This window comes from Falco punctatus (assembly GCF_963210335.1).
Source record: "Falco punctatus genome assembly, chromosome: 8".
NCBI lineage: Eukaryota > Metazoa > Chordata > Aves > Falconiformes > Falconidae > Falco > Falco punctatus.
The window spans coordinates 53711302-53728258 of NC_137588.1; the positions used below are offsets into that span (position 1 = coordinate 53711302).

Genomic DNA, 16957 nt, shown 5'->3' on the forward strand with positions numbered 1-16957 from the left:
AGTTGATAGCATCTGTAGGTATTTTAAAACAACTTTGATGAAAACCATATTCAAAAAATTAATGTGTTCTACTTTTGATGTGGAATTGGTGATGTGATGGTAGGTGTCTCCTCTGCTCCTGTTCTTTGTAGTGGTGAGGCTGTTCATGGTTTCATTTGTTGTCCAGCCCAACCCCGTTGCTTATCTGGAATTGATTATGGAGCATTCAGGGAAGAGTGGTTGACTGGCGAGAGGATGAGAGATGTTAATCTACAGATTCAGTGGTTCCTCCGTGCCTTATACACGCAGATCGGAAGATGTCTTCTGAAGAACATGTGTCCCGTGGACCTGTGTGTCATGGTCCCCTGGTCCTGACTTGCCCAGCTGGAGCAGAGCTCCGTGGGGACCTGGCACAGTATCACCTTGTACAGCTGTGTTATTTCTGCCATGGTGAATCATACCGGTTGCTTGGCTTAAAAAGGGCATTAGGGGATGAGTCCCCCTGTGCCAGGCTCTCTGGGGAGGGTGACTGTGCTCTTGGTATGGTGGGAATGTCCTGTGGGGAACCGAAGGACCCGAGTGCATTTAGGCTGAGGAAGCAGGAGGTTAAAATGAATACTGTGAAATCTATGCAGTGGCCGTTTAGACTAGGAATGAAAGAGAGAAGAAGCAAAACCAGGATGTATGAAGCAAAGCTGAACCCAGGAAGCTGGAGTCTGCTGCGGCAAGGAGTTTCTGAGTGTCAGTGGCCTTGGGAGATCTGAGGGCTCTCTTGGCATCCTTAGTGGTGTTTTGCTGCTGTATCCTGTGGTTCTGCTGTATCTCATCCCGTTTCCTGTCAGCTGGCTGATGCTCTCCTGCTCGAGGCAGGCCACAGGCAGGGCATTTGGAGACTGTAGCCAGTACAAATTTGGACCCGTTGTGCGCCTGTCCCTGCTCTGCTGCACAGCGTTACAGAGCAGCCAGCCCTTCCTTCCCCCTCACCTCTCGAGAGAGCTAGGGCTTAAGGGCGCACTGTTAGCTTTGTGGGTGAAAACCAACACTCAGATGCAAACTCTCTTTTGTTTTTCTTCCCTAGTCATGTTACTTAAACCTGTTGAAAACTCTGAATGTCGCAGTTCAGTGGAAGGGCTAAATCCTGCCTAGCACGTGGCCACGGAGGTGGACGCAGCTCTGTGTGGAAAGCTGGTGCTCATACTCAATTCAGCGGTGAACTTCAGCACTGGGGCCACCCATCGCCTCTGCCTGCTTGGAGATCTGGTGACCTTGATCCCGCGCAGCTTTGCTTTGGAGGGTATCTCTATCTTCCGGCTGTTTCACATAGCAGTGGGAAATAGGAAACAAGTGAATCCATATGTTTGACCTTCATTGTGACAGAGTGAACAAGAGGGTGTGTCTGTTGTGTGTCTGAACGGGGCTTGGTGGGTTGTCCTGGGGGTCCCCATGCTTGGCCCAGCCCCGTGTGTGTGCACTTTTCATCCCAGCAGCTTTGGCTGCCTGCTCAGGCGGTGCTGTGCCCTGCCGAGCTGTACAACAGGAGAGCGGGAAGAGCTGTCACTCGCTGGGGTTTTAGGAGGGTGCAGTCAAAGGGATGAATCAGAGTGAGGGGAGGTGGCTGCTTCACAGTCCCGGGTGTGTGGGCAGGTTGGGTTATTTGCCGTGGTGATGAGGATATGCCTGTCCTCGTGCTGCCTGCATCCCTATTACCCAGCTCCTCCCTGCAGCTCTGACTTGTTGCTTCTGCCCTGTTCCTTTGCTAGACCAGAGGGACCACAGCAGCATCCCTTACGTGCTGCAGTTACTGCTGGGATCGCTTCTCCATGCCTTTCCCAGTGCCATCTGAACCAGCATGACTCTTCTCCCAGCTTTCCCTATCCACAGAGCAGGAGCAAGGGAGTGACAAGGTGTCTGGGGATGGAGCTGGGGGCCGGCTGTCCCTCTCCCCCTCCAAGCTTTGGTGTCCCGCAGCACAAGAGCCCCTGCACTCCCCTCCCCAGCCCCGCACGCCTGCGGTGGCGAAGGCTGATGGAGAGGGGCCAAGCACAGCAGCTTGCCGCCAAGAACTTTCTTTGTTTCCAGCCACCTCCCTCCTTTTTATTTTTTTTTTTTTTTTCTTTTTTTTTCTTTTCCTCTTACAATTTCCCACTCCCTTTTCTATATTAAACCCGCTCTGGTTTGGCTCGATCTGTCAGCTGCTTCGAGTCCTTTGCCCCTTTGAATTTCTTGGTGTTCCTTTCTCGTGGCAGTGGCGGAGGCCAGGGTGCGAGGCGGTCGTGTCGCTTCCCTGTGTTTTGGGGTGTGTGTGGGAGTGCGGGTGGAATAGAGAGACTGATGCTTTCCCCCTTTGCTGATGAAAGATGCTTTAAATATGCGGAGTTTTCCACAGAGAGGTTTATTGTACATGGTCTCCCTGGACCCAAGACCACACAGGCTCAAACCCATTGGAAACAGCTCTGCAGACAGCCCTGCCTCTGCTGGAGGCTGTTATGTCTGGCTTTGCTGTAGGAGCTCTGCTGAGTGGCAGGGGACTTACACTGATGCTCGGCGGCGGCGGGTGGGCAGGGATGCGTGTCCCTGCAGCCCCATGGAGGTGTCTTTCCAAGTGACGGTGGCATTGCTTTCTGCTCTGTTCATGTGTGGCCGGTGTGGGAACGGGAGGCTGTCGGCGTGCGGGAGCTCTGGGCGTGGGGATGCTTCAGGGCTGGGGAAGCTCAGGGACTGCTGCAGAGCCACCCAGGGAGGGCTGTGCTGTGCCAGGGAGGGCTGTGTCGTGCCAGGGAGGGCTGCTGCTGGGTTGTTGGCTCGCAGGGCTGTGTCTGTGTGGGTCTGCTGCTCCTGGGCTCGAGCTGGCACAGCTGGATGGTGCTGAGCTCAGGGTGGACTTGCTGCCTCATTCAGCCTCCTGCTGGGTGCCAGGCAGAGAGCTTGCAGACCAGCCAGCAGCTCCCCTCTCCCCAAAGCCTTACTTGTGGGTTTTATGTGTGCCCACCCCCCAGCCAGGATGCCTTGAAAGTCTTGGAAAACTTGGAAAAACTCCTGTGGGAGAAGAGGGGCCGAAACTAATGCTAGGTTTTCCTGCAACTTCAGTCTGCCTTTTTCCTACTCAAATTGGAGCACCAGGCTGCTTCCCAGGTTGTGTTTTGTGCCTGTCCATACTGTGTTTATGCAAGGAGTCCAACAGTGCTTCTTCTAGGAGGTCACAGCCTCGTGTTTCAAGAACGGAAAACTGTTTCTGTGTTTTGCTTCGGTTTGTTTTTTTGGTTGGTTTTTTTTTTTTTCCTTCTTTTTTTTTTTTTTTCTTGTATCTGTTCTTAATTCCATTGCCTCAAGTCAGCTGCTTGAATCATGTCCTCTCTCTGGCCACGTTGTTGTATGGGACAATGTGCTTTTGGGATAGGTGCAAGACTGGGGGCTTGTGAAGGACTCCAGAGCCCTTGGTCCCTTTGAGCATTGCAAGTTGCTGGGAGCCATTGCTGTCTGCAGCACTGAGGCTCTTTATCAGTCCCTGGAAAAACACTTCTGGGGTCTGACAGCTCCCAGAGCTTATGCTTGTTACTTCATTTCTTCAAGAGGAAGAAAAAAAAAAAAAAAGAAATCTCTGGCTGCCCTTTCAGATAGAGATAATTTGCACTGGCTTCTCGTTCCCTCTGTTCTTTCAGTCTAGTCCCTGTGACTCTAACTGCTCTGGATGTGTGTCTGAGCTGGCTCCTTCAGCCTTCCTGCTCCTCTGGTGATGCCTGATGCTGGAGCCTGGGGTGCCATCCTGCCCAGGAGGGATGTCCTGGATCTCCCTCCTGCATTTGCCGGCTGTGGGTTGCCAGCCTGTTTCCCCTGGGGCTGCAGAGCCCTTACTGCCATGTGAGCTGACTGGCAGCTCTCATTGACAGCTCTGTTAGGGTTGGCCATGTGCCATTTGCATTTCTTTTAGCAACCTGTCAGTTTTTGATGGTTCCCTTACTGAGGTTTTCAGTCCTACTTCCCACTGGCCCGTTCTCCCTCTGAGCTGCCTCTCCAGAGATGCTGGGGAGAGGAGAGCTGTGGCAGGCACGGGGTCATGGCAGAGGGATGCCATGGGCACTGAGCTTGTGATGCCCGGCTGGGTGGGCTGCAAGATCGCCTGGGGCCTGTTTTCCGTCTTTATATTTCCATTTAGAGCACTTGGCTTCTAATGTGACCAAGGAGAAACTTGGGCAGTGGTGGTCCTGATGGTAAATTTCTCAACTGGTAATTTTTTAAGTAGTTGGTATGTGACTGATGACCTGTAACGTAGGGAGTTTGGGGAGCCCAGTCCCGGCGGCGCCTGTCAGAGTTCAGGCTTTTGCATCTGCCGGCTTCCATTTTCCGTGAGGGATCTGCCCGCTCCTGCCCTGCAGGGGACAGGAGCACAGAGGGTGTTTGGCATTGGTGTGAAGTGCTCCTCCTCCAGCATTGGGTTAGATCCACCTGCACCTCCAAAACTGTCCCTGTGGCCTCTGTGTCCCCCCGGGGGTAGAGGACAGGTCTTGTTTCATTGCTTTGGTCTTTGCTGAGGCTCTGACAAGGTTGTCCTGCCGGGAACTTCTCCTGCTCCATAACATGGGCTTGCCACAGCATGGGACTGTGGTTTCGCGGCATGAGGGCAGGGGAGATGGTGATGGGGAGAGGGGTGATGGGGAGCTGAGTGTGTGTGTGTGGGCCTGTCAATCCTGAAAGCAGGATTTTGGGTGTATTTGAGTGACCCTGAAAGCTCAGTACCTCTCCTCTTGCCTTGATCTAGTAGGACCAACGCCGTGAGCTGCATCTCGGGGATCTCAGAAGCGTGGGCTTGAATTTCAGCTTTGCTCCCCTGGGCTGAAGCTGAGAAGGGTTCAGCCCCAGTGATTTCTGCTTCTTCCACAGCTCACCTTGGCCTATTGCCTTCAGGCATCATACCTAGCTGTGGGGCTGGACGTGGTGCCTGTGCGGCAGCGTCGGCTGGAGCAGGGTGAGAGATGAAGGCTCTTGGGGCTGGCGCTGGGGCAGGGAAGGCGTCCTCCCGCGAGGGAGGGAGGGATGGATGGGAGCCACTGGTTCCCGGGTTTCACCGAGTCAGCTCGTTCCTCCCCGTGGTGCAGACCCTGCCACTGGCCCGAGGAGGACTGTAGATATTTAGATAGCTCTGCCTGTTGGTTTTGGCCAGGCGCCCAGCGCACGTGATGGGGTTGCAGAGCCCCCCTTCTGCGTCTGGGGCCGCCTGCCGTTCCCTGTGGTCTGCTGGGCTCTCCCCACCCCTCAAGCAAGCAGCGGGGTGGGATCCAAGCGCAGCGGTGGCAGAGCCCCTGTGCCCAGCGGTGCTGCCCGTGGGTGCACGTCCCCAGGGCAGCACCAGCTGTGGCCCCGGGATGCTGCCTCACTCTTTCCATGGAAAAGGCCTGCTGGTGGTTTCTGTGTTACTTGTTTGAAGGACTGTAGAAACTGGAGCTGGAGAAGACCCATGAAGTAACTGTTTCCACATGTCGTCACCCACACAGCCGGGCTGGGAAGAAGCCTGTCCTCAGAGCAGCCTCTGCAGGACCAAGGGATGTGGGACCAGCTGATGGCGTGGCTCCTTACTGGGGCAAAACTGGGTTTGTTTGGGCTGCTGCTCTGTGGTGTCTGCTCCTGGCAGGACATGGTGCAGTGCCGGACTGGAAGGGGAAACTTCAGATCAAGTGCAGTGTCTTCAAAACTGTCTTGGTCATTGAAAGTGTCTTCCAAAAGCACCTGAGAAAGGAGTGGGTGGGTGCCTGTGGCAGCTTGGTGGCGCATCGTCTCCAGTCCCTGTGACACCACCACTGGGTGGCTGACTGCACTGTTTGTACCTTTCAAAATCCGCACTTTTGTTGTTAGTTGAGGAGAGCACCTGAGTTGTGTTTTCTGATGTCTTTTTTGATCCCCAGGATGGCGGGGGCTGGATTAGGTATTGGCAGAGATCAAGATCAGTGATGGTTTTGGCCAAGAGAATACTGTGGTGGGATGGGGCCATCGGAGCGAAGGACAAGGGATGTTCACAAGGAAAGAGGAAGCCAGCTTTGCTGAGACAGTGTTTTTATAGGTACTGAGGAGCTTCCATTCCTATGGGCTTCCCCATCTTTTCTGCTTTCCACAAGTAGGTGAGGAGACACCCCCAGAGACTTTTCTGCTGTCCAAACGGGATGAGCAAGAAACTGTTACCCAGACTCCCGGGAGATCCACATTTCAGCAAAATTAGGAGTGAGCTCATTGGTTGGGGGAAATGCTCCTTCCCCCAGTTGCAAAGGGTATAATAACGCATGTTGTGCCCTCAAACCTCATGGCTTTATTGCCCTTAAGAGCTTTGAATTCATTTTGGCTTGAACGAATCCACATCCTGATTAAAATCCCAGTCTAATAAGCTGTTGACTCCAAATAAAGGCAGGATAGGAATGAACAATGAAGAAAAGTTGGCTCTTCCTCCTGCCCCAGTGGAAGGCTTTCTCCAGGCAGGCAGCCAGCAGTGATATAACCCTGTAAAGTGCTATAGACTGGTAAGAAAGCTGGGATATCGGCTGAGCTTCCATCCAGAATGAGCTCATGCTGGCCTGCCGGCAAGTCCTGGGGTGAGGGTAAAGGCAGCTTGGATGCTTACTTAGTGTCAAGTTAACGCTTAGTTTGCTGATGACGTGATGACGACCGCATGGATGCTGTCAGACCCTTCAGAGGCCACGTCATGCAACTTTAACAATTTTCCTTGCAAACTGTGGTCAGCCAAGTTGTCCCTGACCTGTTGAGCTCTAGAAGCATGTTCTGGAATGGGAACGGCACCTGACCCAATGCAGAGTACTTGACAAGCCACATTCGGTGCTAAGCAAGCACCGTGTTGGGGTCTCCCTTGCAGAAAATCATGGTCCATCCAGGTCTGCCCAGCTGCTACAGATGCTCCTGCGGGAGCCCTCCTCCTTTCTGGTGCTAATATGCAGAAAGCATATTAGCTTTCCGCTCAAAAAAAAAAATATAAAAATTTGTGAATGGAGAGGATTGTGGTTAGGTGAATAAAGGCCTGTGAGGTGATGCTGAGCAATTTGGATTTTGTCTGGAGATGGTAGTGGTGCCTGTGACACCCAGCTGGCTCACGGCGAGTCAGCAAAGCAGTCGCAGCTGTGTTTGGGCTGATCATCTGGTTGAAGAAACGTGGTCATTTCATTGCTGGGTTGAAAGTACTGAAGTGCTTTATTTTAGCAATAAGAACTTGTTGCCTCTTTTTCCGTCTTATTTTGGAAGTGATTCCACTGGGAAGAGTTTGTTGTTCCTCAGGAGTCTCCTCACCTTGGCTGGTCATGCTGCATCAGCCCTCTGGGCAGCAGAGTGAGTTTTTGATTAGATTTTTTAGTACAGCTTTTGAGTAGGTTTGATGAGCTCAGATGATTTAGTGCTGTGCTATCTATTTGAATCTCCTGGTGTTTGAGTTTCGGTATTGGGCTGGGATGTTGGTCACATTCCAGCATCTGGAAAAATGTGCATCTCTGTGGGAAACCTTGTGAAACTCTTAAGGGATTCTGTTCTAAATACCAAAACATCAGCATCCTGAGAGCCTTCACGCTTCATGATGTTAGCTGAAGTTCTAGCACGTCCATTTACTTGAGCTTCTGAATGTTTTGTTCCTGCTTCAGTGAATAGATACTTGAATTTCTGGTGGAAATAAGCAGGACCTGAGAGTTAGAATAAAAAATGAGCCTGCCCTCATTCTGCTTAGTCAATCTGTTATCAATTAGTGAAGGCTGAGATTTGCATCACTTGAGTGTTAGGCTGGCATCTTGTCAAGGGTGATCTTTGGTTTCTGTGAAAAAGGAGCGAGGACATTAGATAAGTAATTGCCCAATCCTGTTATTTGCTTGTTGCCTTTCATGGAAGAATAAAAAAACTGGGCTGGTTTGTTGTTTGTTTTTGTTTTTTTTCTTTTCTTTTTGCATTAATCACCAGTAAAAGCCTGGTCCTATGGTCTGTGAATAACCTGCAATTACTAGGATTGATTGTGTAGTATTTTAAGGAACAGGAGGGTGAATTGCACCCCAGCAAGTTCAAATAAACAAATCCTCGGAGCTACTTATGGCAAAACAGATGGATTTTCGAACCTTGTGGATTTGAGTTCTTGCAAGCCCCAGCCCTGGGACCCAGGCTGGTGGTGGCATGCGGCGCAGCACGCTGGGGGCTGCACGTTTGGGATCTGGACATCAAACTTTATGCTGCAACCATAGATGGGATGGCCAAGGCATAGTTATTAACTGGTAACGTGCCTGTCTCAAGAGACTTTAACTGTGTTTTTATATAGAAGTGCCCTTTCACATTCGATGTACGCACCAATTTAGGGATAGGGAGCTGTCTTAATTCACAACTAGCAATAAGCATTTAGTAGACAATTAAGCTGCAGCAGTGGAGCTTAATAGTTTAAGCTTACATATATTCTAGTATTGCTGAAATGACTTTTAAGTGTTCCCATGAACTTCCCTGGTTGACGGCCAGCCGTGGGGGCTGCGTGGGCTGCTTTAGCAGAGCTTGGGTTCTAGTGCAGGTTGTTGGGTCACTCCTCTCTGATTTCTTCCTCTGTTCCCTGCAGGTGTACATTATCAAAGTCACCTGGTCCAATGGGTCCACAGAAGTCATATACCGACGGTACAGCAAGTTCTTTGACCTGCAGGTAAGCATTTCACTAGTTCTTGGGGTTTGGATTTTGGAGGGTCGAAAGCTGTGGTCCTTTGAGAAATGTGGTTTCTGCCTTACACTAAGCATGCCTTTTGTAATCTAACAGAAAATGTTTTGATTTGAGGAAACTTAAATGCAATTTTGGACATCCATGAGAAAGCAAGAACAAAGCAACCCCAAAAGCTGGACTCCACTCCAGTGCCTCTTGTGCATCTGTGGGGACAGCCTGGGTCTTCTGCATGTCCTGGTGTCGAAGTTCTGCTGTCACTCCTTGGCCTAAGTGCATGCAGGGCTGTGTAGATGTGTTCGAATTGCTGCAGCAGAAATCTGTGCTAGGGTGTTTGTTGGGGTGTTTTGTTTGCTTTGGGGGGGGAAATTTTGTTCAGGTTTGGCCTGACCTCCATTCCTGCAGAGCTAATACCATGCCTTTCCCAGCTGCTATCACAGCAAAACGGGGCTGTGACTGGAAAGCGCTGATTTCCCTGGGTCCGTGTCCCACTGCTGGTGTTTTGGGGAGCCAGCGCTGGGGGGATGCCCGCTGCCCAGGGTGGTGTACTGCCAGCCCAGAGGGCAGCTGACAGCAGCTGCTTTAGCCATTACCTCCTGGTGCAGGGGGGAGTCAGGAAGAAAATGGAGCTGGGAGAGAGGGAGGAGGCTGGAAAGGCAATTGGGACAGGCTGGGTTGCAGAAAACCGAAGCTGGTGTTCTGCGCAAGCAGGCAAAGGGTGTTTTCCACCCCCTCCTGAGTGGAGATGAGCCAAGGGGTCTGGCTGAGCTTTGTGAGCCAAAACACAAACCGAGCTGCTGGAACAGGCTCTGTGCAGATGAGAAAAGAAAATGCATTAAGTGATCTATGGACCAGCAGCAGCTGCCAGAAGAGTCATTGGCATGTCCCTCCTGGCCTGTGCATGGGACTGGGAGAGGAGATGGGCGCCTTCTGCCTCCACCGACCTGCTCACGTGAAGTTTTGAGCATGGCTATACGCCTTACATGAAAGGGTGCTGTGGTTGCTCAGGAATGAGGATGCCTTTTCTGAAATCACTGTATCCAGAGACAAATACACTGCTAAAATTACAGTGCATCGGGGCCTGCCCGGGGAAGCAAGCCCATGGGAACCCAGATGGCTTTCCCAGGTTCAGCTGGTCATCTGGCTTCAGGTCAGCCTGCGAAGCCTGGGATGGTGCGAGACGGCTGCTCACCTTGCTGGTGTCCTGCCCCCTGCCTGATAAGTCCCCTCGTGCAGAGCCGTGGCCACGCTGAGTAAGCCCTGGCCGACCATTGGCAAGACCCTGGGTGTCCTTACCCTGTCCCTTGCTGCTGTCCCGCAGCATCGTGCTGGGCAAGGGTGGCACGGGCGGCTGGTGCAGGCAGGGGTTAAGCTGTGTGCAGCTGCTTGTGTAACCAAGGAAATATTAAAAGTAAATAAACAGGGAACAGCTGTTGGGCAGCAGCCAGGGCTGGAAGGAAACCCAGCTCAGCGCTTCCTTCTCCGCAGCATCTCGTCTTCGCTGGTGCTCCAAGGTGGTGGCCAAGCTCATGCTGCCTTTGCTGCAAGGGGGCACAGTCTTTTGGGGTTTATATGGCATAAAGCGGTGCCTCCAGCTGTGCTGTTTCCCTGGGCTGCCTTGCTCCTCATGGGGAAGGACAGGTAGGGAGATAGCAGCTGTCTGTCTTCTCTTCCTCTCCTTCCATCTTGGCTGAAGCTGTGCATGCTTCTAGATGGAAAGGGTTGTCACTGGAGGCTGTTTGGAGCCAGAGACTCAAACTGGCTCTGCAGAACACCCTGGAGCACCTTTAGAAGCAGAAGTGCTTGATGGTGCCTTGGCCTAAGTGCATGCAGGGCTGTGCAGATGTGTTTGAATTGCTGCAGCAGAAATCGGCGCTTGATTGACCATCATGGTGCAGATGGGCAAGTTTAAAGCAAATGTCTCCCCCCTCATTTTTCCCTGCAGCTTTTTCTAAAAAAAAAAAAAAAAAAAAAAAAAAAGTAACCACTCCTTTTTGGCTGTGTTGAAAGAATGAATGAAATTGTGGTTTTTCCCTTCCTTCCCCCTTATCACACATGCTTCCTGGTGTCCTTATTTTAAACTTGCGGTGCAGTACAGTGGAAATTGGATTGAAAGGCGAGGAGTGAAACAGATCCTCTTAGCACAGTGGAAAAAAATGCTCTAGGTAGGCTTGGTAGCAGTGACTCTTGCTGTTGCTGGAGGCCTTTATTATATGACTGTTGGATGATTCTATGCCAATTTTAGCTCTTTAGGCAGAAATTTTCCATGCTGGAAATTATTCATGCTTCTGGTTATTAAAACCAAACAAAACAAAACAAAAAAAACAACAAAAAAACAAAGCAGAAAACAACCCCCCCCCAAAATAACTGATTGGCTAAAGTGGTTCGGCTGCTTCTGAAAGCATAGTAAGAGGGGAAAAGATATTTTTCCTCGGTCCAGTTCTGATGACCTTTTTGATGCATTGGAGGAAGAATTGGAAACTTGAGTTGCAGGTGATCCCTGTGTCAAGAATCTGTCTTTCATGTTATCCAGTGAAAATCCATCCAGTTGTTTGTACTTATGGCCTTGAGCAATCACAGTACATGCATGTTTGGGTAGAGATATTTGTTAATTTAATATCTGTGTTCCCAGTGATTCTGGCTGTACTTTCCATGCTCCTGCCAGAAGCTGAGCAGGGTTTTGTTTTTTCCATAGCAGCTCTGGCTACCTTTGGGTGAAGGTTGGTTCACCCTCTTTGGCTGCCACTAACCCTCTTGTTAAGCCCAGGAAGGAGGACAAGGAAACCATTTGATCCAAGTAGGAGAGAGGGGAAGAAATTCTCAGGGCAGGAGTGAGGGCTGGTGGGGGCTGGCTCCCAGGCTGATGTGATGCTGCAGCTCAGAGCAGCCCAGGCACAGTTGTGTGAGTGGTTGGGGATTTTCCCCTGATATTCCCTGTGGCGCCACAGCTGAATCACTTGTCACCTTCTATTGTGGCCAAACAATTATTTTAGGAGTAAGGCCAAGTAAAACACATGCACGCTTATTACTGACAGCCTCGCCAGCTAGCCTGCTCCCACTGCAGCTGGAGGGCAAAGTGTCCTTCCCTCCCTGGCCAGGCAGAAATGACACTCAACACAAACCACAACCTCAGCTGAAACAGGGGTGAAGCCTAGAGTTTGCCCAGTGCTGGTCTCTGCCTCCACCTGGATGCAGAGATGTCAGGCAGCCGCGTTCCCTGTACTGGAACGGGCAATGTGGAAAGCCACCTCGCTGGTCGCAGTACTGCTGCAGGCTGTGCTGTTATCAGCTGGCCAGTGTTCAAGGTTTTCTCTGAAAACTGTGAGCTTCCAGAGCTCTTCCCTTTGGCTGTCATTGGTACCCGAGGCTGGCTCTCTTCTGCAAAAGTCCCACGTTACAGCTCATCTCTGTAGCAGCCTTTTGAAGCCCTACCCCGCTCTTCTCTTCCAAGGGTGGCAAGACCTCCTCTTTTTGTCCAGTTCCACACCGTGGGGCCACGTGCAGTCACACAGGAGATTGTCACCTCATCTCTAAGGGCTGGTGACTGACTGTTGTTCCACAATTCAGCTCATGTGTCCCAGCATGAGGCAGAGGCTGCTTCCTCCTGGTCTCCATCCAGCGTTTTGAGCAGATGAAGCGGTGTCCCTCATCCCTGGAGAAGCGCACAGGTCATACCCTTTCCTGCTCTGGGGCCATCACAGGAAGGCTTGGTGTACTATGCCAGCTGGTGGAATTGGGAAGGGAATACCTCCACCTCCTATACACTGCTCGTTGCAGGAGGAAGCCTTTCAGCCACCTAGGCAGCGCTCAGGTGCATTTTTGCTGTGTAGATCCTCTGTGCTCAGGTTCCTACCACCTCTCCTTGCTTTATCCGTAGATGTTTTCCATCACAAGGTGGTGTACATAAGAGCAACCTTTTAGGGATTAAAAACCAAACCCCTAGATGAAATTGTAATTCTGAAGTTTGAAACCCTGGGTAACTGATTTGTAGTAAATTTGTAACTACAAATACTGAACTCAGTTCTGCATGAATTTCTTGGCTGGAGGAATGATTTTCTTCTAATAAGACTGAGGCTCTTTTGTGAAACACTCAGTATGCCAGATGTGAGCTATTGGGAGCAGATGGATGCTGTTCCTAAGAAATAAAGGCAGGGAGATTGGTGCTTGCTTGGATGCCAGTTGTATTCTGGACACTAATTGGGGCTGGCAGGTACACTGGAAATGTTGGCTGGCATGGAAGTTGGTAATCAGATATATGAGTGGCTTTCTCCAGTGGACAGAGATAGAGGATCAGGGTCCTGCGGGCCTGAGAGATGCTTCCAGCCCTGCCAGCAAGGGAAGAGCCATGCAGTGACTGTAGGGCTCCGCTGGATCACATTGGATGTATCACTTGGGAGGAGGTTAACAAGGCTCTTGGAAGGGTTCTCTTGAAACCATTGGCTGTAAGAAGCGACACTGTTGGTTAGAGAACAGATACTGGCTTGTATTTTGTGTTTTTTTGTGGAAACCCCCAAAAAGAAACATTTTTTCCCTGCTCTGTAATTATGAGCTCATCAGCCACGATGGGAGTTATTGCAAGTCTTCATGTGACCAAGAGCCACTGTTGTCTCGCTGTGTTCCTAAAACGTCCTTACATCCAAACCTGACCCTTTACAGCTTTCCCACTATTACCAGAGCCCTGAGCTTTCCCTGGGCAGGAGCCCCACTCGTGTCCCCTGCCTCCTCTGCCTCTCGGCTGCAGCCGCTCTCTCCCCGGTCGGGAGCCTGTGCCTGGCTCTTTTCTGTCCTGTCCTGCTTTGTGTCCTGGACAGCAAGGCTTGTGACTCCACAGCCGGTTGGATCCCGTCGGTCACAAAGTGAGCTGCTTGCAAGCTGTGATGGAGCCAGGTCTCAAAATTCCCTCTTGGAGCAGGCTTTGCCATTCATGGCATGTCCTGCCTTCTCGCCACTGAAGCAATAGCTTCTCCTCTGGCAGGGAGCTGCAAGCCTTTAAAAATCGAATTGCCATTCAGGGGTGTCTTCCTTGGGGACAGGTTACCCCAGGGCTTTTCCCCTTGCAGTCAGCAACTTTCCCTTCAGCCCTTGTCCTAGCTGAAGGCTGTAGGAGAAGGTGATGCTGCGTAGCTGCTCCTCTGCACAAAGGTTTAATTTTGAGCCCAGGGATGGAGACATGATGTAGGCTGGTGTGAGCGTGCTTGTTGCATGATTCAGACACAGAAGAATTGAAAATGTTAAGCGACCTGAAAAATGGCTCTGGCTCTCTCCCCGACTCCTTTCTGCATGTGCATTGAGTGTGTTTCCCAGTCCTCTCGTTTGTCCATATGTTTAACAAATCCTTCAGGTTCTTAGCTGGAAACTTTCAGCTTTGACCCACCTGGAGCAGTGTCATCTTGGAGTGAGTCCTGCAGCCTTTAGGCCAAAAGCTTTGTGTGTAACACACACACACTCTCTCACACGCACAAAAAAGGCTGTTGAAGTGGTGCCTGCTTTTATGAGAAAATTGGCAGGAGGCAATGGTCTGTGCATGTTGTCTTGACATGGGAGACAGATTAGCCCTTCTGGAGGGGGTTCTCCCCTGTTGTGTACATGCAGCCACCCGGCAAAGATGAGGAGGGGGATAAGGTCAGTATCTTAGTAATTCAGGCTGTTTTTAAATAAAAGGCTACATCAAAACAGGCTCAGAAGGCACTAGCTGGCACGCAGGGAGGAATTGTTCTCATTAGGCTGTTTCAGGCAGTTGGACTCTTGAAAAATTAAGATGAGCCTTGTGCGTTGCTTCCAGTACTGCGAGCCCTGTGCTCGACTTCTTCCACCTGCACCACTCCTCCTCCTCTTCTGCTCTTTAAGCTGGGCTCCTGGCAGGGCACGGGTTTGCAAAGGTGGAATAAGTGTTATCTTAATTCTCTAAATGTGGAAAGCAAGAGGCGAGTGTGCCGAGTAATGTCCCCCGAGCAGCACGAGGCTCCTTCAGGTGGGAACGCAAGCCGAGGCAATGCACGGTTCACCTCTCTTCTGGGTTCTGCCTGGTCCCGGCGGCCTCTTTGATGAAAAAAGCCCTAAGGCAGCTCGGCTGTGCTGCGGCTGCGCGAGATGGATGTCTTTTTGTGTCCAGGGATTGTAAACAGGGCTCTTTCGATAGCTATTTCGTAACAGGAATCTTATTTCAACACTTGGGGGATTTCTTTTTTTCTCCAGGGTTTATAGAGTTCAGCAAAATTCTGTGCAGTTGCGTGTGCAATGTACTTCATGGTTTCACCCCGCCACAAAAATAAATAACCGGGATCTTGCTCGTAGGCAGCTGGATCGTGAAAGGCAGGCCCTTGCGTGAGCTTCCCCACAGCTTCCTACAGTGAGGTTCCTGCTACAAAGCACCAGAAACTATATTTTCTTCCGTGCCCAGACTGCACGGAGAGCCCTGAGCTGCTATTTTTCCAGCAGCGCATCTAAGATCTTCACCATTCTCCTCCCCTCCTCTCTCCTTCCGCAGAGAACATGTACAGTCCAATGCACTTCAGCCTAGTTAAAGGTTGGCTCCTTAATTTTTTCTGTCTCCAAATGTCTCCCATTTATAGCTTTCCAGCATTTGGCAGCCGGGAGCCAGTGTGTTCCCGTGCATGCTAGCGCCAAGGCAGGTCAGTGGAGTTATAATTGGCTCTAGCTGGCACCCTGACTAGCTGCTGCGCTCTGTGCCTGCCAGCCGAGCGGGGCTGCGAGCTGCTGGAAGCTGTGCCTGCCCTGGGAAGCGGCAGCCCGTCCTGCCGGAGAGCCGGTGTTGGATGGAAGTTCCCAGGGCCAGCGCGCACCTGGGGCGGCTGCAGCAGCACTGGGCAGCGCGCGTCTGCGGCGGAAAAAAATTTCAATTCTCACAGCGAAAGCCTTTCTCCAGCAGCTGCTGGGAACAGCACGCTGATTTTTGGGTTATTCCAAGCTGGTGGCTAGCATTTGCCCTTTCAGTTTTGTTCCAAGCGTGCAGCTCCGCAGGCTGTGTCTGCACCCTCGCCAGGTTTCTGCAATCCTCCCCCTTGCCTCCAGAGCAGTTTTGCTGCTTGCTGGTCTGCGGTGAGCCTCGAGAGCTCCCACTCGCCTCCTGGCTCTCACCTCCGCCTGCTCCCATCAGATGGTCCCTTCTTGTTCCCAGGTTCATCGCCTGGCGCTGCTGTGGTGGCCCTGTGGCGAAGGAGGGCTGTTTCCAGAGCCTTGGCTCTGTTCATTCATCCCTGTTGACACCCCCTGGTCTCCTTCCCTCTGGAAACTTGGCAGAGCAACCGGAGGAGACAGCGTTTGCAGCCTTTGCTTCCCAGCCCTGGGGAAGTACGTCCCACACAAAGCATCGCTTGGTGGGTGCGATCCGGAGGGGAGCCTGTGCTGAGTGCAACCCTTGGAGGGGGCAGGCAGAAAGATGGGGGGGTTAAAAGTTTCACCTCCTCAGGGACCGAGCTAAGATCTCTTGCTGATAATCTAGTGTGGTCTTATTTGGTGAGGCTGTCAGTAATGCCATGTTTAAAAGATGTCTTGCAAAATAAGGTGAGGGGTTATACCCCTCTCCCTGTCTCAGGGGTGATTTAATGCCCTTCCGATGCCTAGCTGCTTAATGAAAAAGCCCTGGAAATTCAGCTGCCCTGTTCTGGGAGGGCTGAGCAGGGTCCCCAGGAGACCAGGAGCTCCCTGGTGGTCCCCCTTTTGCCTGCTGCCCATGGGGTCAGTCCCTGGGGAGGTGCCAGGAACCCGTTGTGGCTGGGGGGTTTGATGAGGTTTGCCTGGGTATGTGCTGGCATGAGCCCAGCATCTCCATCGTGCTCTTAATCAATCTAATGCAGCTCAGTTTTCTGGTGGAAAGACCTGCAATTTATATCATGTACATGGCAGCAGCCCTGGATCTGAAATGAACCAGTTTCAAGCTGACGGATGCTGCCTGGGGAGGAGCTGAGGATGGATAGCAGTAAATCAGTGCAAAGGATTCTGTCTGTATCTCAGAGTGCTGAATTTTTAGTAAAATGGCCAGGACCCATTTATATTGCTAAATCTGTATGATACAGTACAGACTGTAGCATGTACCACACACACATTGTGGGCATCTAAGAAGTTGAAGCATCTGTGTAGTTTTACGGTGAGTGGGAGAGCTGGGAGAGACAGAGGGAGATGGTGGTTTTGGGCTTGTCCTGCCCTTGAGAGGGAGGTGATAAAGCTGAAGGGACAAGGTGTTTTTCTGCAGTCTTGATATCTCTTTTCTGTCTTTCATTTGATTACATCGGGCTGTCACAGGTCCACCACAGTGCTGCAAATCACCGCTCCCATGCTGGCTTTTGAAAGTGCTTT

General features: G+C 51.4%; 1 protein-coding gene across 3 annotated transcripts in view; it reads left to right on the plus strand.

The window, feature by feature from the left end:
* Positions 1-16957, plus strand: part of SH3PXD2B (SH3 and PX domains 2B) — an 84805-nt gene that overhangs the window by 11313 nt on the left and 56535 nt on the right. For all 3 annotated transcript variants that reach the window (XM_080398199.1, XM_080398200.1, XM_080398201.1), the window contains exon 2: positions 8549-8629. In XM_080398199.1, coding sequence (XP_080254325.1) covers positions 8549-8629 — 81 coding nt within the window. The remainder of the gene's footprint in view (positions 1-8548; positions 8630-16957) is intronic.